The sequence below is a fragment of the Xyrauchen texanus genome, chromosome 49, assembly GCF_025860055.1.
Source record: "Xyrauchen texanus isolate HMW12.3.18 chromosome 49, RBS_HiC_50CHRs, whole genome shotgun sequence".
NCBI lineage: Eukaryota > Metazoa > Chordata > Actinopteri > Cypriniformes > Catostomidae > Xyrauchen > Xyrauchen texanus.
The window spans coordinates 12,474,124-12,495,844 of NC_068324.1; the positions used below are offsets into that span (position 1 = coordinate 12,474,124).

At 38.9% G+C, this 21,721-nt stretch overlaps 1 protein-coding gene across 1 annotated transcript in view; it reads left to right on the forward strand.

Annotated features, from left to right (window-relative positions):
• Positions 1-758: 758 nt before the first annotated feature.
• Positions 759-21,721, forward strand: part of LOC127640342 (transcription initiation factor TFIID subunit 4-like) — a 63,912-nt gene continuing 42,949 nt past the window's right edge. Inside the window, exons 1-10 of the mRNA XM_052122838.1 lie at positions 759-1,981; positions 4,643-4,803; positions 7,844-8,026; positions 8,108-8,230; positions 8,921-9,010; positions 9,968-10,153; positions 10,352-10,427; positions 10,560-10,665; positions 11,344-11,513; positions 14,628-14,758. Coding sequence (XP_051978798.1) covers positions 760-1,981; positions 4,643-4,803; positions 7,844-8,026; positions 8,108-8,230; positions 8,921-9,010; positions 9,968-10,153; positions 10,352-10,427; positions 10,560-10,665; positions 11,344-11,513; positions 14,628-14,758 — 2,448 coding nt within the window. The 5' untranslated portion in view covers position 759. The remainder of the gene's footprint in view (positions 1,982-4,642; positions 4,804-7,843; positions 8,027-8,107; positions 8,231-8,920; positions 9,011-9,967; positions 10,154-10,351; positions 10,428-10,559; positions 10,666-11,343; positions 11,514-14,627; positions 14,759-21,721) is intronic.

Below are 21,721 nucleotides of genomic sequence, written 5' to 3' on the forward strand. Positions count from 1 at the left end.
GGATGGATATGAAGGGTGATAATTTCAAAGTGGCAACCCTTTATAAAGAAATGCAAGGTTACCCCATCAAAATCCAACTTGAGCCTTTTCTGTATAGATTTAAAATGTATTTATGACCCTATGTATTCTACTTCAAAGAAGAAAGCAATAAAAACTGATATTTTATTAAACATAAAGATAACTGTTCAAGAGAGTTATCTGGAGATGTTATTGAATGACTGATTGATTGTATTTGTATTTTATATACTTATTTACTGTATTTATGTGACTTTTAATTCAGTTATTCCCATGTTTATGTTCAATTGTTTTTGGATTATTGCTGTATGTCCTCTAGTACAGATGTTTTCCTTTATGTTTCTAAATTAAAAAGTATTAAATGAAAAAGGCTTTTCTGTATTTATTTAAAAGTATTTTAGGACTCAATGTGTTCCACTTCAAACAAGACAGCGATCAAAACATATATTGTATTGAATTATTGGAAACATACCTGTTCAAGGTGAGGTTATTGGATTTCTATTCATTTTAATGTTTTATAGATTATTAATTTATTTTTGTTGTTTTTATATTAGTAGAAACGTTATTTATGCGCTTTATTTTTTATTAATTATTCAGTTGTTTATTTTTGGTCTGGATATGACAGGCTTATTACGATAACAGCTGTAAATTACTCCATGATGTCATCACGTTTCCCACAGTGCCTCAGCAGCAGCAGCACACGCGACGCACGCGCAGTGCGCATTTCTCGAGCGTCTCTCAAAGATGGCGGGTGTCCCCGATCCACTGGAAGATATGCTCTATTCTGAAGTGGACGAGAAAGCCGTCAGCGACCTCGTAGGCTCGTTAGAATCACAGCTCGGTGGACAGAACAAGGCGGTGGGTCCGCAAGGCGAGGTCAGGAGACCAGGGTCGTCCTCAAATGTGATAAATCCACACTTGGGAAAATTACTGCCCGCCCAAGTAGGATCAACACTAGAGCAGCGGCGGCGGCAGCCAGAACGAAAACAGGAGGGAAACTCGCAAGAAAACGGTCCGGACAGGATACAAGCGTCCAGTAATGTCCCTTCCACCTCTAATTTATCTAGTAGCTCGTCATCTTTTGTTAATGCTACGAATCAGGTGCAGTATAATTCATTAGGAGCAACAGCATCAAATCCATCAACTTTGTCAAGTGACGCAGCACCACCAACAACAGACTCGCATCCCAATACAAATAACATTGCGTCTGCTATCCGAACTGTTCCCGCCAGAATACAGACTGTTAACGGAGGCAGTGGCGCACTGAACTCTTCTGTAATCGCCTCTGCTCCTGCCTCTGTGGCGGGATTGCAAGTTGAAGCAGCCAGACCGGGCAGTGTAAATGGTATTGACATTGGTTCAGTTGTAGGTAATGGTAAAAGCATCATGTCTGCTCCGAGTACAAATACTGCTTTTGTGTCTGCTCAGCCCAATAGTACACTGCCACAACCTAATAGCCCAGCAGATCCCACCATTGCACTGCACAGGCCTCCTAATACAAGTGTTGTACATAACGGAAGTGACCCCAAAGTCACAGGATTGCCTGTGCATGGTGCTGGAGTGGGTCTTGTGTCCACTTCAACGGTGGCGTTTACAAACACCGTTGCTAGTGAGCCCAAATCAGACCCTCAAAGCCAGCTCAAAGCAATCGTACCCAACCAGCTTCCTGGTGGTCCTGTAGGTTTGCACCCCAGCACACCCACTCAGATGATTGTGTCCAGTGCTATGCAGCCCAGTTCAGTGGTGACCTCGATTCCTGTGGCAAGCACTGCCTCTGTCCTAGCAAAGCCAGCAGCAACAACTCTCTTAGTACAGCCTACGACCCTGTTGAGACCCGGCACACCAACTCCTGGGATGGCAACAGCGACACCCCCACAGCGACCAGGGGCTCCTGCAACACAGCTGATTGTCAGGACACCGCAACAGACAACTATTCAGCTACCTCCAGGATTCACCATACCACCAGGTAAGGGCTGTGGAATAGAACAATTAGGGGAGCATCTTCATAATGAGTGTTGTTCCAAAGCCAAATTACTTCTGTGGAACGCAAAAGGAGATGTTAGCCTCGGTCACCATTCAATTTCATTGCATCTTTTTTTTTTTCCATGCATTGAAAGTGAATTGTTATTGAGGCTGTCTTTCTGTTAAACATTTCCTTTTGAGTTCCATGGAAGAAATATGACATATGATATGGAACAATGTGAGTGTGAGGAAATAATTTTGGGTGAACTATTCCTTAAAAGAATACATCACCCAAAAAAGCAAATCATTTACTCACCCTTATGCCATCCCAGATGTGTATGGCTTTCTTCTGCTGAACACAAAGATATTTAGAAGAATATCCCAGATCTGTAGGTTCATACAATGTAAGTGAATGGTTGCCAGAAATCTGAAGCTCCAAAAAGCACATTATGGCAGCATAAAAGTAATCCATACTACCCCAGGAGTTAAATCCATATCTTCAGAAGTGATAGAAGTGTGGGTGAGAAAAAGAACTATATTTAAATCCTTTTATACTATAAATCTCCACCTTTGACCAGCCCAGAGTAGGTGACAAAATGCATGAAGATGCATATGCAGTGAAGATTATGCATGCAAAGAAAACTCTGAAAGTTGAGATTTATAGTAAAAATGGACATAAATATCTGTTTCTCACCCATAATGATATCACTTCTGAAAATATGGATTTTTTTTGTGTGTGGATTTTCTCACCAATTTGGAATGCCCAATGCGCTCCAAGTCCTCGTGGTGGTGTAGTGACTCGCCTCAATCAAGGTGGTGGAGGACAAATCTCAGTTGCCTCCTTGTCAGAGGCTGTCAGTCCATGCATTTTATCACATGGCTTGTTGAGCTCGTTACCACAGAGACGTGTGGTAGAGAAGAGCGCATGGAGATTTCACGCTATTCTCTGTGGCATCCACTCGCCCCACCGAGAGCAAGAACCACATTGTAGTGATTTACTTGCTGAGCTACCCAGGCCCCCCGATGATACAGTGCATCCGGAAAGTATACAGTGCTTCACTTTTTCCAATTTTTTTAAAGTTACAGCTTTATTCCAAAATGTATTAAATTAATTATTTAATAATAACATAATAACAACATGAAAGAAGTTTGTTTGAAATCTTTGCAAATTTATTAAAAAAAAAAATAAATAAATGTCATGTATATAAGTATTCACCGACTTTGCTCAATACTTTGTTGAAGCACCATTGGCACCAATTACAGCCTCAAGTCTTTGTGTATGATGCTACAAGCTTGACACACCTATTTTTGGGCAGTTTCTCCCATTTGCAGGATCTCTCAATCTCCATCAGGTTGGATGGGGAGCATTGGTGCACAGCCATTTTCAGATCTCTCCAGAGATGTTCAATCGGGTTCAAGTCTGGGCCACTCAATGACATTCACACAGTTGTCCCGTAGCCACTCCTTTGTTATCTTGGCTGTGTGCTTAGGGCCTTACTGAGGACTGGCTTCCATCTGGTCACTCTACCATACAGTCCTGATGGGTGGAGTGCTGCAGAGATGGTTGTTCTTCTGGAAGATTCTGCTCTCTCCACAGAGAAATGCTGGAGCTCTGTCAGAGTGACCATTGGGTTCTTGGTCACCTCCCTGACTAAGGCCCTTCTTCCCCGATCGCTCAGTTTGGCAGGGTGGCCCGCTCTAGGAAGAGTCCTGGTGGTTCCAAACTTCCATTTACGGATGATTGAGGCCACTGTGGTCATTGGGACCTTCAAATCTGCAGACATTTTGCTGTACCCTTCCCCAGATCTGTGCCTCAATACAATCCTGTCTCAGAGGTCTACAGACAATTCCTTGGACTTCATGGCTTGGTTTGTGCTCTGACATTCACTGGTAACTGTGGGACCTTATATAGACAGGTGTGTGCCTTTCCAAATCATGTTCAATCAACTGAATTTACCACAGGTGGACTCCAATCAAGTTGTAGAAACATCTCAAGGATGATCAGTGGAAACAGGATGCACCTGAGCTCAATTTTGAGTGTCATGGCAAAGGCTGTGAATACTTATGTGCATGTGATTTATTCGTTTTTTATTTGTAATAAATTTGCAAAGATTTCATACAAACTTGTTTCACATTGTTATTATGGGGTATCGTTTGTAGAATTTTGAGGAAAATAATGAATTTAATCCATTTTGGAATAAGCCTGTAACATAACAAAATGTGGAAAAAGTGATGCACTGTATGAATTTTGGATTCAGTTGTATGGATTACTTTTATGCTGCCTTTATTTGCTTTTTGGAGCATCAAAGTTCTGACCACCATTCACTTGCATTGTAAGGACCTACAGAGCTGAGATATTCTTCTAAAAATATGTGTGTTCTGCAGAAGACAGAAACTTAAACACAACACATCTGGGATGGCATGAATAAATTAAGAGAAAATGTAAAAAAAATTTGGTGAACTACTCCTTTAACAAATGCTGTTTATGTATCTCTTTTAAAACCCTTGAGCATTTTAGGAAACTTTGTTGATTAAAGGTTTCATTGCTTAGTTTATGCATTCTTGAGAACGGTTCCTACAGCATCAGGGTACTGAATCATACAGCACTAACAAGTGACTCCTCTGTTGTTGTTTTTCACTTTGTCATTTTGTTGTTCTGCACTAGGCATGGTGCTGGTGCGTACAGAAGCTGGTCAGCTGGCATTGGTTCCCCAGCAGGTCCTTGCCCAGGCTAAAGCTCAAAATCTAAATAAAGGCACCTTGTCTCCGAGACCTGCTACACCTACTGCTGGAGCGGCTTTCAGAGTCACCACACCTGTTGCCCAGGTATAACCAAGACAAGTATTCTTAAAGCATTTTGAGCTTGTGTTGGATATGTCACAGTTTTAGCAACAAATAGTATTTCAGGCAATTTGTTTTATTTTTCCTTTCTCAGCAGTCCTCTCTAACTACGTAAGGCATATGTCCAATCCCTCCTAATAAGACTAAAGTGATACATGCCACCAGTGCTGCATTACAAATACTGTAGTTATTTTCCACCCTGATTGAAAACAAGACTCACAAAGCTTGCTTATAGTGCTAAATTACTGTACAAATCTTCGTAATTATTACAGTATATACAGTATGTTTACATGTGCGGTTATACTCGAGATACAGCAGGTTTTTGCATTGTTGAGCTACAGTCTTGTTGCATCTGTCTGTCCAAATGTACATGACATAATGTTTAATAAAAATATTTGGTCCAACTAAAGTGTGCTGGAAGAAGCCCAGCTAAAATCGAGTTATCTAGGTCTGTTAAGCCACGTTCTCAAATTTTTTAATGGCCGATATCTAGAGAACAGGGTGGCAGATATATTACACAATTTTATATAGTAGTAAATGACATGCATTATTTTGCTAAAACTGAATGAACTTTTATTTAGCATTATATTTACAAAATGTTTAATAAAAAAATGTTTGGTATGTTTTGATGGTAGGTGGCAGTTTCTCCTGGTTTCTAATTAGTCCTCTAATTTTAGTAAATGTTTGCACATGAAGAAATTGTGATACATGAGGAAGAAGGAAATAACCATGGACCGTGTGTGTGCATTAGCAATCATATTTGAATGAATGGCAATGGAGTGTCACAGACGTACCATCTCACAACATTTGTGTGTCAAAGGGACACAGTTTTGATCTAGGTTATTATAATACACACTTCAGCGGAAGCTGTACGAGAGCTCCAAAAGGAAGGAGAGCGAGAGAAACATTTTTAAATACAAGCTCTGTTAACATCATGAAGTGTGCTCTCTGATATTTGTACCGTTTAAATGAGACTATGTTGCACACAGGTCCATAATTGTGGTAACACAATGGCACATACAGTGCTTGGGGTCTGTGTGCTTGGGGTCGTTGTCCTGTTGGAAGATGAACCTTCGCCCCAGTCTGAGGTCCAGTGTGCTGTGGAGCAGGTTTTCATCAAGGATGTCTCTGTACATTGCTGCATTCATCTTTCTCTCGATCCTGACTAGGATCTCAGTCTCCCAGTTCCTGCAGCAGAAAAACATCCCCACAGCATAATGCTGCCACCACCGTGCTTCACTGTAGGGATGGTAATGTCCTGGTGATGAGCGGTGCCTGGTTTCCTCAGACATGACACTTGCCTTTCTGGCCAAAGAGTTCAATCTTTGTTTCATGAGTCCTTCAGGTGCCTTTTGGCACACTCCAGGCGGGCTGTCATGTGCCTTTTACCGAGGAGTGCTTTCCATCTGGCCACTCAACCATACAGGCCTGATTGATGGAGTGCTGCAGAGATGGTTGTTCTTCTGGAAGGTTCTCCTCTCTCCACAGAGAAATGCTGGAGCTCTGTCAGAGTGACCATCATGTTCTTGATCACCTCCCTGACTAAGGCCCTTCTCCCCGATTGCTCAGTTTGGCCAGGCGGCCAGCTCTAGGAAGAGTCCTGGTGGTTCCAAACTTCTACCATTTACGGATGATGGAGGCCACTGTGGTCATTGGGACCTTCAATGCTGCAGATATTTTTCTGTACCCTTCCCCAGATCTGTGCCTCGATACAATCCTGTCTCGGAGGTCTACAGACAATTCCTTGGACTTCATGGCTTGGTTTGTGCTCTGACATTCACTGGTAACTGTGGGACCTTATATAGACAGGTGTGTGCCTTTTCAAATCATGTCCAATCAACTGAATTTACCACAGGTGGACTCCAATCAAGTTGTAGAAACATCTCAAGGATGATCAGTGGAAACAGGATGCACCTGAGCTCAATTTTGTGTGTCATGGCAAAGGCGGTGAATACTCATGTGCATGTGATTTATTCGTTTTTTTATTTTTAATAAATTTGAAAAGATTTCAAACTAACTAATTTCACGTTGTCATTATGGGGTATTGTTGGTAGAATTTTGAGGAAAATAATTAATTGAATCCATTTTGGAATAAAACTGTAACATAACAAAATGTGGAATCAGTGCTCTTGTGAATGCTCATACTGCTGCTTACCTGAAGAGATGGTTAATAGTTAAAAAGTACTTGTATATTGATCTTTTTAGCACCTGTCTGTGTGACTGATTTATTTTTGGAGCTTCAAAGTTCTGATCACCATCCACTTTTTTTTTTGCGTTTTAGGTACCTACTGATCTGATTTGGTCTAAATCAGGGGTTCTAAACGGGGTCAATATAATTAATTATAAATATTTATATTTTATATTTATTGTTTTTACATGCCTTTAGACTAGATCTACTGTTTATAATTACAAAAATGCCATAATTTGTTTTATAGAAATCATGTTACCTCCAACCATGGTAGTGAAGAAGATCCATGCTTCCATGTGTTTACTACGGTCTTGTTACAAATATAAAATATAAAAATAAACAATTAATGAATACTATAAAAAAAGGCAAATGTAAACTATATGAACAAAATCCCTTTTATTATTATTCCTGTCTTCGCATTTTCATTTGATATGCCCTCCATCTGCTTAAATTTAAGAAACGCAAGGATTGGTCTCACATTCATGATGTGTGAGCCTGCTGAATTTAACAACAAAACTTTACAATTATGCAATGCATCGAAGTTGCATTGAGCAAATTAAGCAAATAACACAAATATTGAGTTTTATGTTTTTTTTTTTTTTTTTTGTACAACAAAGTCTCGGCTTTCAAATGGGAGAAAGTGCAGAAATCCCTGTGTCTTTATAACAGCACAAATCCTCAACCAGTTTTTCAAGGTTATTTATATATTTATTTTTTGCTTGTTTTCTGCTAAATGTATTTATTTATTTTGCTGTGATGCTGAAGATTCAGTAGCAGAAAACACTACATTACATGTGAATTTACATCAGTGTTATACTCTTTATGCTTTTTTTCTAGCAGCAAAAGACTGCAGTGGTTACAATTACCAACGCTCAGAAGCCCACCACTACAGTCATTACAGCGGGGGCCCGTGTTCAGCCTGCACCACCACAGACAGTCCTCAAACCATCTCTGACACCGCAGAGTCCCAGCGCAACCTCTGCAGCAGCCCCAGCTAACAGAGCCCCTGTCCTCTCTCAGGTAGCACTTCTAGTTGAAATGTTTCCATTCATAATGTGAGTTTGATTATGGATTCTAATTCATTCCAGTACTTTATTTTAGGAAATGCAAGAAAATGTAAAGAAGTGCAAGAACTTCCTAGCAACACTCATCAAACTGGCATCCCATAATTCCCCCTCACCAGAAACGTCTCGGAATGTAAAAGCACTAGTGCAGGATTTGTTGGTAAGCCTGATTAGGTGTTTAAATGTTGAATTTTTGCAAAAACATCCTTTCTAATTGTTGCATAATTACCCACATTGGTTAATTTTCCTCACATGATTTCATAAAGCAGTTTATGACATCATATATGACAAATAACAAAAGTTTTCTTTTCTAGTGCTATTCTCGTACTCAACTGTAGATGTCAGTAATTGATTTCCTTAAACTTGAACTAGTTATTGAAACTTGTGCCTATAGCTGCTCCAAAATGTCACTTAAGCACTACTTAAAAAATGTATTGATTGTATTGGGTTAGATTTCAAAATATCCTAATGTTTGTCCTCTGTTTACAAACAAGTTTAGAGTTTTTCAAAAATAACTTTTCTCAAGCTTTTTTGCTGATGAAGATAGTTCCCCAACACATTTTGACAACCAAAAGAATGTCCAAGTACAGTACATATTGTCTTTTATTTTTAAACTGCATAGATATTTCTTTATCATTTGAAACCTGACAAACTTTGTGAAATGTTTTGTTTGAAAAATGTGTTTGTACTATACTTCATTTTACAAATAATGGCACTTGATTTGCTATATTTTGTTATATTATGTTATAATATAAAGATATACATTAAGTGTGGCTTCAGTGTCCACATATGTTTTGGGGCCATATTGCAATAGTAATCATGTACAATTTGCCTTTTAAAATCTACAAAGGATGCAAAAATTGAGCCTGAGGAGTTTACAAATCGCCTGCAGACAGAATTGAAATCATCTCCTCAACCTTATCTGATCCCTTTTCTAAAGGTATGACTTGTAACTTTGCTATAAAGACTTATACTGCTTTGAATGCAATTGGTCTCATTCACTTAGAAATGCATACAAATTGCATATTTATGTGCGCTGCATAATTTATGCTGGATTCATGGACACAAATTTGCAACCTTCTAACTTTAATAAATTAGGTAATTGGTATACAAAGTACAAGTGATCTACAAATAAGGGCTTTCTACACTAATGTATGTAAAAAATAACATTTTAACTTTACAATTTTTTTAATTTATTTATTTTTATATAGATTTTCTCCTCAATTTGGAATGCCCAATTCCAAATGTGCTCTAACTCCTCATGGTGCCGTAGTGACTCGCCTCAATCCTGGTGGTGGAGGACGAATCTCAGTTGCCTCTGCGCCTGAGACTGTCAGTCCATGCATTTTAACACGTGGCTTGTTGAGCACGTTACTGCGTAGACATAGCATGTGTGGAGGCTTCATGCTATTCTCCACGGCATCCATGCACAACTCACCATGCGCCCCACTGAGAGCGAGAACTACATTATAGCAACCACGAGGAGGTTACCCCATGTGACTCTACCCACCCTAGCAACCAGGCCAATTTGGTTGCTGAGGAGACCTGACTGGAGTCACCCTGCAAGCCCTGGATTTGAACTTGTGACTCTTAGGGTGGTAGTCAGCATCTTTACTTGCTGAGTTACCCAGGCCCCCCACTTTACACATTTTTAATGCTTCTGAGTCTGAGATTTTTGCATATGTGTGATTTTCAGATAATACAATTGTTTTCGTAAATTTAGAATAAATTTAATTGTGACCTCCTTGATTAATCTTGAAAGTATTTTGCATATGCACGGATGGTGAATGAGGCCTGATGTTCTTAATTACAAAAAATCCCAGAAGACACATCTAAATACAAATGCTGCTATTGCTTTTTTACTTAAAAGTTGATGTTTTCCTCTCTCTTTGTACAGAAAAGCTTGCCTGCTCTACGTCTCAGTCTTCTGAACTCCCAGCAGTCTTTAACTCAATTGTCTCAGAACACCACCACCTCCAGCCCTCTGTCAGTCAACACCATTAAAGCCCAAGTGCCGAGCACACTACCCACCACCGTATCTACTATCCGACCGGCTGCTTCCATGGCTCCAACCACCACCATGGTATCTGTGATGTTCTTATACTGTATATATTTTAGTTTTTATATTTTTAGCGGCAGTCCTTACTGTAGTTTACTTGAATCTGTTTGAAAATGTTACATTTTTCTGTTCTGTTTGGTGACTCTAGTGGGGCAGAAATTACATACTTCAGCTTCAAGATTAATAAGTTGACGAGGCTTGCCTTATGGTTTTGTTCCTTAGGCTGTTAAGAGGCCTGGAGTTCAGGCCATACCCACACGGATGCCGGTGGTGATTACACAGACAGTTCGTGCTCAAAGTAAGCTATTAGTGAACCACATAAAATAGATCAGAGTCCATTACAGAACCCATTAAAGGGAAGTTATTGTTCCTTTTCACATGCAATAGACCAAAGGGCGCACCCTGCTGAAACTAGTAATTTTTATTGCAGGTGCTGCTGGAACACCCTTTCAAGTGAGGAACCCCATGGGTGTGGCTCTGCAAGCCTCAGCCAATCAGAAACAGAAGCTGAATGACCCTGGTGGTGGGACTTTCAGGTAGTATTCCTAAGAGTCCAGTAGGAGGCAGTGTATCTCTAGAATTGTGGGGGGTTTTCATGGCATTGATGGGTTTTCAACAGAATTTGAAAATGTAAGAATGGGTGTGATGGTATGAAGTCATTGTTCAGGACTATTATTTACCATTTTAATAAAGAAAAATTAAGAAATATGTTAATTGATAACAAACCCATTCTTCATTAAACGTGTCTTTAAAATTCTTATTAAAACTGAAATGGTATCAGAAGGAAGAATTCCAGATAGCTGTCTAAAAAATATAAGATGTGCATGTATTTACTGTGTGGACCAAATACCTGAAACCACATTAAAAATATATATATAAAAAAAAAAAAAAGTTTTAAAATTTTAGTAAAATTAGAACAAAGAAAAGTAATTCTCAAATCATGCTCGAGTGCAGGCTGTCATTAAAGTAAAAGGCGGATGCACTAAATACTAAGAAATGTATAATTCATGTCAATTTTTATGTTCATAGTTTCACTGAATTGTCATACAGATAATATAATTTGTAAAGACAAAAATTATATTAAATTAAAGTGCAAAAGAGAGGTCACTAGAGGTCTCAGACTTTTGCTGCCCACTTTGAATATATACCTACCTACATTCACTTTCTCTCAAATTGTGGAATTGTTCTTGTATCTTCTGTTTTTGTGTCTGCAGGGATGATGACGACATCAATGATGTGGCGTCAATGGCTGGCGTAAACCTGAATGAGGAAAATGCCCGAATCCTGGCTACGGGTTCAGAACTCGTGGGCACCCAGATCCGTTCTTGTAAGGACGAGGCCTTTCTTCCTGCCAGTCTTCTTCACAGACGTCTTCTGGAGACTGGTACGAAACAGCTTGCCGCCACAATACTCTTAGTCTGCCAATGTTGCTTGTCAGGATCAGTTTCTCCTGGCAAGTTTACAATCGTAAAGAGGGTTAGGCTGTCCCGTTACTGTGTGGACAGTTAATGTTCCATCTAATTATAGTATCAATGTTGACTGATGACATTTGAGGGCGGATCTTCAAATGGGTGTGGAGTTATGAATGGATTTAAACAAAAAGCTGATGAAAGCTAGTCCGATGAGACAGGCAAGATGTGTCACTCTTTTTTAAGCTCTAAGATTCACCTTCTTGATTTTAGAGCTGCAAAATGAAAGACCAGCAGTTTTTCACAAAATAGGCACATGCATGATTCTGCCTCACTCTAGAATAGGCTTGTCTAGGATGTAGATTAAAATTCCAGACCATGGCTAGAGTTGCCTCTTTAAAAAGCAGAGAACCTATATATATACAGTAGATATCCTTTTTCCATTGAAACTGCTCAACTGGTGAACATCTCATAGAACTGGCCCACATGACTTAAAGGTATAGTTCACCCAACAATGAAAATTGTCTCATAATTTACTCACCCTCATGCCATCCAACAAATTTTTAGAAGAATATCTCAGCTCTGTATTTCCATACAATGCAAGCGAATGGTGATCAGAACTTTGTAGCTCCAAAAATCAAAAAAAGGAAACATAAAAGTAATCCATACTCGTGTTTAAATCCATATCGTCAGAAACAATATAAGAGGTGTGGGAGATAAAAATGTAATATGGATTTAAACACTGGAGTCATAGGGATTACATTTGTGTTTACTTTATATGGTTTTTGAAGCTACAAAGGTCTGATCACCATTCACTTGCATTTTAAGGACCTACACAGGTGAGATATGTTTCTAAAATTCTTCGTTTGTGTAAGACAGTCCATCCACATCTGGGATGGCATGAGGGTGAGTAAATGTGGGGGATGTGATAATTTTCTTTTTTTAGGTGATCAACCCCTTTAAGATCTAAACAATGATTTAACTGACTCCGTTACTACTGTAACCTGCCCTTAATTAACATGCTGCATTACAGTCTTTGTTTACAAGTCTTACAAGTTTAAGAGAGTGTTTTAACTTCAAGATTACTTTGAATTTGCATATTTATGCCATCACAAGCTACTTTTGATGCAACAAAGAGAAGTTCATTGCAATATATTCAGTCGCATAATTTAAAATATTTGTAAATTGTTTTATTTTAGATGGAAGGGGAAACTGCATACTTAGTAACTACATACTTAGTTACAGGATGTATGTTTTCAGATTTTAGGGGTCACGCAAAGTCAGTTTCTCCAGCCGAGAACCACCTTTTCTGCTGTGGAAATGTATGGAACCATTTCAGATTGTATACTGGATCAGGCACCGTGTTGGTAGAAGTGGCGCTATATAGAATTATTAGTGCCGTTCCAAACCCCTCCCCTTTATCTATGCCTATGACATCTAGTGCAATTCCACTGGTCACTCAAATGCTAAAACGGCCTAATGAATGCCCTGTGTTCTGAGCTTGAGGCTTTTTTGTTGGATTTTGTATGAATTCTTTATGTGCCGTCTTCTGATGCCTCGCTGTCAGTTTGCTGTGTGCTGAAATAAGATGTTGCCTCGGGCTCCATTCCTGACAAGGTCACTTGCATACACACTCTGAATGTTCCTGCCAACAAACAATGCACACTTCAAGTACTAAACAGACTGGTATCTACATACCTGTTAATACATTTTACAAACATGTAAGAAAATGTTAGTGATGCATGTCTATGTACAAGTTGCCATCACTATGCTAAAGTGTTGTGGGTGGATTCTAGGTAGTTGTTCTGGGTGGTTGCTTACTGGCCCAGGTCAACAAAGCCAACCCCCATGTCTTGCCCCATGATATTCTTGTACCTAGATATGGCTAGGGTCCCTCTTTTAAAGTAGTAAGTAATAAAGTAGCAATACAACTTTCTTCAACAAGCAGCAAAATCTGATGTACCGTTCATGCCTTAGCAAGCACTACTAACAAGCAAAAAATAAATGTGTTCTATAGTAAGACCCATGTGCAGGCTGATTATTCCCTGTAATTTGCAGGGAATAACAGTGGGCGGAAGTCTGCTCCCTTTTGTCCCACACTAATCTGATGGAGAAAGGTGTATGTCCACAGGAAACAAGGCAGCATAATCAAAACTAAGACACTCCAAATGCTTTACATAGCATCTGCATCTGCCATACTCTTGATGAGTGTTTTCATCAATACTGATTAGCTAACCTTCACATAAATCATTTTAAAGATCTGCTACACAGCAGGAGAAATAGTTGAGGCAGGTCTTTGGATCCCTCTCATCCAAAATGCGCCCTCCATTATTGTATTTAAGCAAACTCTCTCCCCCCGTGCGCTTGATTTAGCACACAGTGCATACCAATGAGTGCCCACGGATATGTGCTATTACATGGAGCCCGGCTGTGGTTGTTGTGATGTCGCCAGGGGGGAGGAGTGTGTTAAAAATGTAAATCTTCCTCCGGGGATGTTCTGCGTGTGTTTGTGTCTGTGAAGATTTCAGCTTGATGGCTGGAGGAGGGAAAGGGGAGGTGCGTTGCGCCACCTGCTGGATGTGTTTGTGACTGAGGGATAGTGATAGTGAGTGTGTGGGTGTGACAAATGCAAAGTGCTGCAGTGAAGTGTTTGCTAGTTATATTTAGGTGATATCATGAGGCAGATTTGAATAAAAAAACAACACAATAATACTTTAATTGGTCTGGCACTTAAAGGGATAGTTCAGCCAAAAATGGAAATGATCATAATTTACTCTCATGCTGTTCCAAACCAGTATGACTTTTTTTTTTTTTGCAGAAGAAAATTAGATGTTAGGCAGAATGTTAGCTTCAGTCACCATTCACTTTCATACATTGAAAGTGAATGGTTACAGAGTCTAGCATTCTTTTACGTTCCATTGAAGAAAATAAGTCATGGGTTTGGAAATACACGAGGGTGTGTAAATAATGAAAGGATAAATCTTTTTTTTGGGAACTATCCCTTTTATGGCTCAAAGAACTGCTCTTCACATTTTCATGTTTCCAAACCTTCCAAAGCAACTTTAACATAAAACTTTGTCTCGTTTCAGCCAAGAAGTTTGGCGTGACGGAGGTGTCAATGGAGACAGTAACTCTCATTTCTCACGCCACTCAGTCCAGGCTGCGCTCCGTGCTGGAGAATGTGTCAGTTGTTGCACAACACCGCACTGACTCCTGCAAAGTAAGAACCAATGCATGAACTACCCACTCCAGTGCACTGAACTTCAAAGAGAAATCGCAAACTGACTTTTTCATTATATATCCTTCACGCTGAAAATGTAACTGCAGAGAAAGGTTATTCTTGACCCTAACCTTAGTTTTGATAATGGTAGATATACTCCTAAGACTAGCCGGAGTAGACTTTGTTGTGTCACAAGAGCTCTAGCTTGTATCAAAACAGTTGATGAAAATTATCACTTACTGGATTTCAAGCCACATACAGGTGAAACTCGAAAAATTAGAATATCGTGCAAAAGTTCATTAATTTCAATAATTCAACTTAAAAGGTGAAACTAATATATTATATAGACTCATTACAAGCAAAGTAAGATATTTCAAGCCTTTATTTGATATAATTTTGATGATTATGGCTTACAGCTTATGAAAACCCCAAATTCAGAATCTCTGAAAATTAGAATATTACATGAAATCAATAAAAAAAAGGATTTTAAATACAGAAATGTCGGCCCTCTGAAAAGTATAATCATGCATATGTACTCAGTACTTGGTTTGGGCCCCTTTTGCATTAATTACTGCCTCAATGCGGCGTGGCATGGATGCTATCAGCCTGTGGCACTGCTGAGGTGTTATGGAAGACCAAGATGCTTCAATAGCGGCCTTCAGCTCTTCTGCATTGTTTGGCCTCATGTCTCTCATCTTTCTCTTGGCAATGCCCCATAGATTCTCTATGGGGTTCAGGTCAGGCGAGTTTGCTGGCCAATCAAGCAAAGTAATACCATGGTCATTGAACCAGGTTTTGGTACTTTTGGCAGTGTGGGCAGGTGCCAAGTCCTGCTGGAAAATGAAGTCAGCATCTCCATAAAGCTTGTCTGCTGAAGGAAGCATGAAGTGCTCTAAAATGTCCCGGTAGACGGCTGCGTTTACTCTGGACTTAATAAAGCACAGTGGACCAACACCAGCCGATGACATGGCTCCCCAAACCAACACAGACTGTGGAAACTTCACACTGGACTTCAAGCATCTTGGATTGTGTGCCTCTCCATTCTTCCTCCAGACTCTGGGAACTTGGTTTCCAAATGAGATGCAAAATTTGCTCTCATCAGAAAAGAGGACTTTGGACCACTGAGCAACAGACCAGTTCTTTTTTTCTTTAGCCCAGGTAAGACGTCTGACATTTGAAGCCCATGTCCAGGACCCGTCTGTGTGTGGTGGCTCTTGATGCAGTAACTCCAGCCTCAGTCCACTCCTTGTGAAGCTCCCCCACACATTTGAATGGCCTTTTCTTGACAATCCTCTCCAGGCTACGGTCATCCCTGCTGCTTGTGCACCTTTTTCTTCCACACTTTTCCCTTCGTCTTAACTTTCTATTAATGTGCTTTGATACAGCACTTTGAGAACATCCAACTTCTTTTGCAATTACCTTTTGAGGCTTTCCCTCCTTGTGGAGGGTGTCAATGATGGTTTTCTGCACAACTGTCAGGTCAGCAGTCTTCCCCATGATTGTGAATTCAACTGAACCAGACTGAGAGACCATTTAAAGGCTCAGGAACCCTTTGCAGGTGTTTAGCTGATTAGAGTGTGACACTTTGAGCCTACAATACTGAACCTTTTCACAATATTCTAATTTTCTGAGATTCTGAATTTGGGGTTTTCATAAGCTGTAAGCCATAATCATCAAAATTATATCAAATAAAGGCTTGAAATATCTTACTTTGCTTGTAATGAATCTATATAATATATTAGTTTCACCTTTTAAGTTGAATTACTGAAATTAATGAACTTTTGCATGATATTCTAATTTTTCGAGTTTCACCTGTATATGTATGCATATTTTGGGATAAAGCATAAAAATGCTGGATGGAAGCACCAAGATGTGAATCAAATTCCAAAATGTGCGGGAAAAAGAAACTTTAATCACTTGAAGTGGATAAATTTGTATTCAGTAAGAAGACATTAACTACATTGGAACACATTTACTAATTAAATTCCTAGATGTGGATCAAAAAACATCATGCGACTGCCTCAACTCGCATGACCGAATAATTGTTGGCCGAATAATTGTTGTCATTCCCAAATGAGCATGTATATCAGCAAGGACACCTACATTTGCTACAAGGTAAATTAAGCTAATATCTTAATGTTAATTTATGTATTAATTCAGGTCTTTTAAAGAGTTATGAGACGTTATAAGCAGTTTGGGTTACTTACACTATGCTATCAGGTGTATAATCGCCATGAAATTACTAATTTCTCTTTTCAAGTGGCTGTTATGATCATTAGGAGCAATCAAAGCACTGCACTGAATTACTGAAAGTGCGGAGGCCCTATTGTTCTTCTAAGGATTTTTCTTCTTCTTTTCAAGGTTTTTGCTACTTTTGGGGTACTTAACATGAGTGAAAATTCTTGAAATATTGCACACACATCAGAGTCGTCGGCTATTAGTGCTGGGCAAAGGTTGCAGGGCGGCTTTGTAGCGCCCCCCTGAAAATGGGCATATAAGGGGGGCTCTGTAGCAACCCCATTTTCACCTATAGTCTCCAAATTTGGTGTATATATATATATATATATATATATATATATATATATATATATATATATATATATATATATATATATATAAATAAAATTAGAGCTGTCGATTTAACGTGTTAATTTAGTGCGATTAATTAAAAAAAAAAAGTAACACAGAAAAATTAACTTAATTAATCGCCCCCGGACCGTAATAAGGCAGATTCCTTCCTGAAAAACGCAAGCTTGTAGTACCACCTGTTTACTCCAGAGGGCAGTAAGTGAAACGTCAGCTGTATGAGCAACTCAGTTTATACAGTGAAAAAAATCAACCCATCAGCAGACAGAACAACACAGACATGCGTTACATTCTTGCATTCAAAACACTTGATGGAGCACAAATCCAAACTAAGGGATCTCAAGATGTGTTCTAAGTATTAAACTATATTTAACTTGACACAGTGACCTAAACGTTTTATGTTTATGAAATTGACGAGACCTTAAACAAGCCCTCATAATAAATCTCCAACTGATTGACAAATTCACTTGTGAAATGGATTGCTGTGAACTGTATGCCAATGATTGGATTATGATCAATAATATGGTAGTAAACGATACATTGTATTCTAAAGCCGTTTTTTGTTTTACCAATGATTAACTCTTCTGCCACAAGAATGTAATGCATTTTAATTATCTGAATATTTTGTTGTGTATATATAATTTTTAAATGTTTAAAGATAACTATGTATCATTATTTCATCATTATATATTGAATTATTTTTATATGAGGGGCTTTCTCAGCAAATATTTGTAAATGCGATTAATCACGATTAATTAATCAGGACACAATGTAATTAATTCGATTAAAAATGTTAATCGATTGACAGCCCTATGTATAATATTATATATATATATATATATATTAGTTCTCATCAAGCAAAAGAACTTTCATACTCCGTCATTAACTCTGCACAACAGGAAGTCAGCCATTTTGGATTTTCTGAAAATAGCCGGCTCTGAACTTTTAAATACTTCTCTTAGGGGGTTCATATGACTGGCACTGAATTGATGCAACATCATGACAATACATTGTAGATGTTAAATTGTGAATGGATTTTCTGGTATTTTGAAAGATGCCACCATGGCGTAGTAATACATTTGTTGAAAAAAGGGAAAAATGTAGTGTCTTATTTCTTGGTGCATAGTGTGATTTTGATGAAAATTCAGCTATATGTTTGGTAATGGGGGCTGATCACATTGATGCAGCAATTATGGGTCACAGTCATGGCACCACCAACTGGCAGCGGGAAGTATGGCACTTTTAACAGACTTTGAAATAGCCTTCTTTAGGGCTGGACATCGAGTTAGATACATTTGTGTCACCAATCGAGTATCGAAAAATGTCTTGTCGTTTGGTACCAAATTTCAATACCTAAGGGGTTAATCTCGTCAACGTCAGTGATAAGCATGAGGTATGCTAGATGTGCCCAAATCTAAAAGTGCCGGTGATTCGCTGTGTTGAGGCACACTAGTTTACGCCGTTACGCCCAGAGACGCGGCTCACACTTGAGGCTGTAGTGTGTATGCGTCCCAAACCCCATAGATGGAAAAGATGTGGAAAAGATCAAAAGTGTGGCTACATTTCACCTGGCTCGATGCCAACAGCGCACAATGCAATATTTGTGAAAAGATAATTACTGCCAAGACCGTCAACACGACAAATCTGATGAAGCACTTGACAGTGCAAGGAATAAACTTAAGAGCAGAAAGTTGCTCCACGTTGCTTCGACTGCAAGAAGAGCATCCTCCTGCCACAGAGCTTCCTTCAAAACTACTGATGAATGCAGTGGCGCTATGACTGGGACACAGACAGGTAAGGTTAACGTTTAGCAAACAAACCAACAAACAAAATCGGCTAACTTGTAGTGGTACATGCTTGTGTACTTGTTAAATGAACGTTTCTGTGTGCGGTGACATAGTTCTATAAACTGGGACCTACGTAACTTTAGATATTGTTTGGATGTAGATAGCTAGCTAAATCAATGCTAAAAATGCTTTAAGGTTGACAGTAACTGATCAAGTTTAACGTACATTAAACTAGTTATCTTGTTAAACTGTACTTATCCTTCGGGTTGTCTGAATTAACAGTTTAGTATTCTTGTTTTTTTTTCCTCTTCACATTAATGTTATAGCCTCTGTCCCTGCCCACCCTGGCATGAGGAGACCAGTAGGCTCAGGAGATGAGTCTGAGTCTGTAAAAAAAGTTAACAAACTGAAAAAATAAAACCAGTTTTTTTTAGGTAATATTGTAATCTTGTTAAAAACTATTTCATAAAATTGGAATTGGAAAAAGGATGGACTGGCGACCTGTCCATGGTGTCCCCCGCCTTTCGCCCAATGTTAGCAGGGATAGGCTCCAGCCCCCCGCGACCCTGTACACAGGATAAGCGGTTGACGTTGGATGGATGGATGGAATTGGAAAAAGTAGCGTTTAGGAACTGGTATCGAAGTCAAGGTAGCGGTATCTAAATTTTTTGAACGATACCCATCCCTAGCCTTCTTGTGTTTACATGAAGTGCTTCAAAATTCTTTAGAATAATGTCAAGACATAGCTATTGTAAAATTGTAAATGACCTTCCACAAGCATCTCAAAATAAGTTGCTGTAATTTTGGCCCATTCCTCCATACAGAACTGGTGTAACTGAGTCAGGTTTGTAGGCCTCCTTGTTCACAGACACTTTTTCATTTCTACCCACAAATTATATTTCTGATTGAGGTCAAGGCTTTGTGATGGCCACTTGACTTTGTTAGACCTTGATGGATAAACCTTGACTTTGTTGGTCAACCTATTGGTGATTTAATAAAAAAAAATTTTTTTTCTTCTTCTCATATTTGTTTGGGGGGTGAATAAGAAAAAAGAAATATGAAAAAAATGTTTTTCTTAAATCACCAAAAGGTTCTACGATTTGGAACACTAGATAACAAGATTAACTGTTCACATAAACTAACAATGTAAGGAAAATAAATAGTGATAAATAACAAATATTAAAGTCTCTTCCACACTCTGAGGTAACAGGCCAGCTGTCAGTGCTGTAACCCATGAACTAAAATGCAAATACATTTTCTCTTTGTGAACAGTATTCTTCAGAATTAAACAAAACTAAATAATAAAAACTTTTCTGTGTAAACAATTCAAGAAAGTTTGAAGTTTTTAGAACAGGATTTGAAATAACCCAATTATCCGTAATATAGTGCGGGGTAATGGTCATGTAGCTTTCTGATGCACGGGACGTCCACCCATCTGTAGTCCATACAATGAATTTGGCATTATTCAACTCCTCCTGTAGTTTAACCTTTACTTCATAATAAAGTTTAGGCAACACATTTTGGGTGAAATGTGGTCGGCCTGGCACTACATATCTGGGTTCCGGCACGTGGAGCAAATTTTTTAATCCGTTGTTTTCAACCACTGAAAAGGGCATGTATTCTGGGCCATGAAAGTGTCGATTACGTTGGTAATATTTTGAGCATGGTCCGAGTTGGCTGGTAACTTCATTTGTAAGGCATTAGGAAGATTAACCTGCTGATGTTGAGATTGCTTCTGTGTACTGATTAGATCAATTTCGGGATGATGTCTTCTGATATGCTTGTGCATATTTGATGTTTTGCCTGTCACCTGAGGAAGTTTTGTGAAACACTTACAGCAAATTGTATGTGTTCTGTCTACGACGCAATTGCCATCCCTATAATCCAATGGATATCCAAAATATTCCCATACTACTGGGTTGTATGTGCCGGAAGTGTCTGCAATTTCAGGGTTATTTGCCATCTTGAGATAATTGAATAGCTCACCTTTGCAGGTGTGGACACGTGATTGGAAAAGTGGTCACAAGACATGTAGTTTGAAGATGCTAAAACAAGTGTAAAGTCATACTTGCCTTAACTTACTAAATAAATATAACCCCTGGAGTAGTATCGATGGTGTTTATGCTGACTATCTGTGATTCAAAAGAGAAATCTCCATTCACTTGCGTTTTAAGGAGCTACTGAGCTAAGGTATTTTTCCATTTTTCTTTAAATGTGTTCTGCTGAAGAAAGAAAGCCATAGACACCTGGGATATCATTAGGGTGAGTAAATAATGAGAGAATTTTTTCATTTTTGGGTGAACTATCCCTTCAACAGCCTTGTCATCAAAGACCAAAACTATCCGTTTCATAATTTTATTTAACAAGAGGACAGGAAATGATGGCAATAAGAAGAGAAAATGAGATCAAGGAATGTTGCAGTCTGGATTCAAACTCGTGCCACCCAATTGTGCACCATGGCTCAATGTGTCCTGGCAAGCTCTGGGATTTTTTTAGGATAAACATCTTCAAGTTTTATTAACCTTTTTTATTTTTGGAGACAAAAATGTAATGCAGATTCTCAAAAAATATCCAAACAAAGAGACTATGT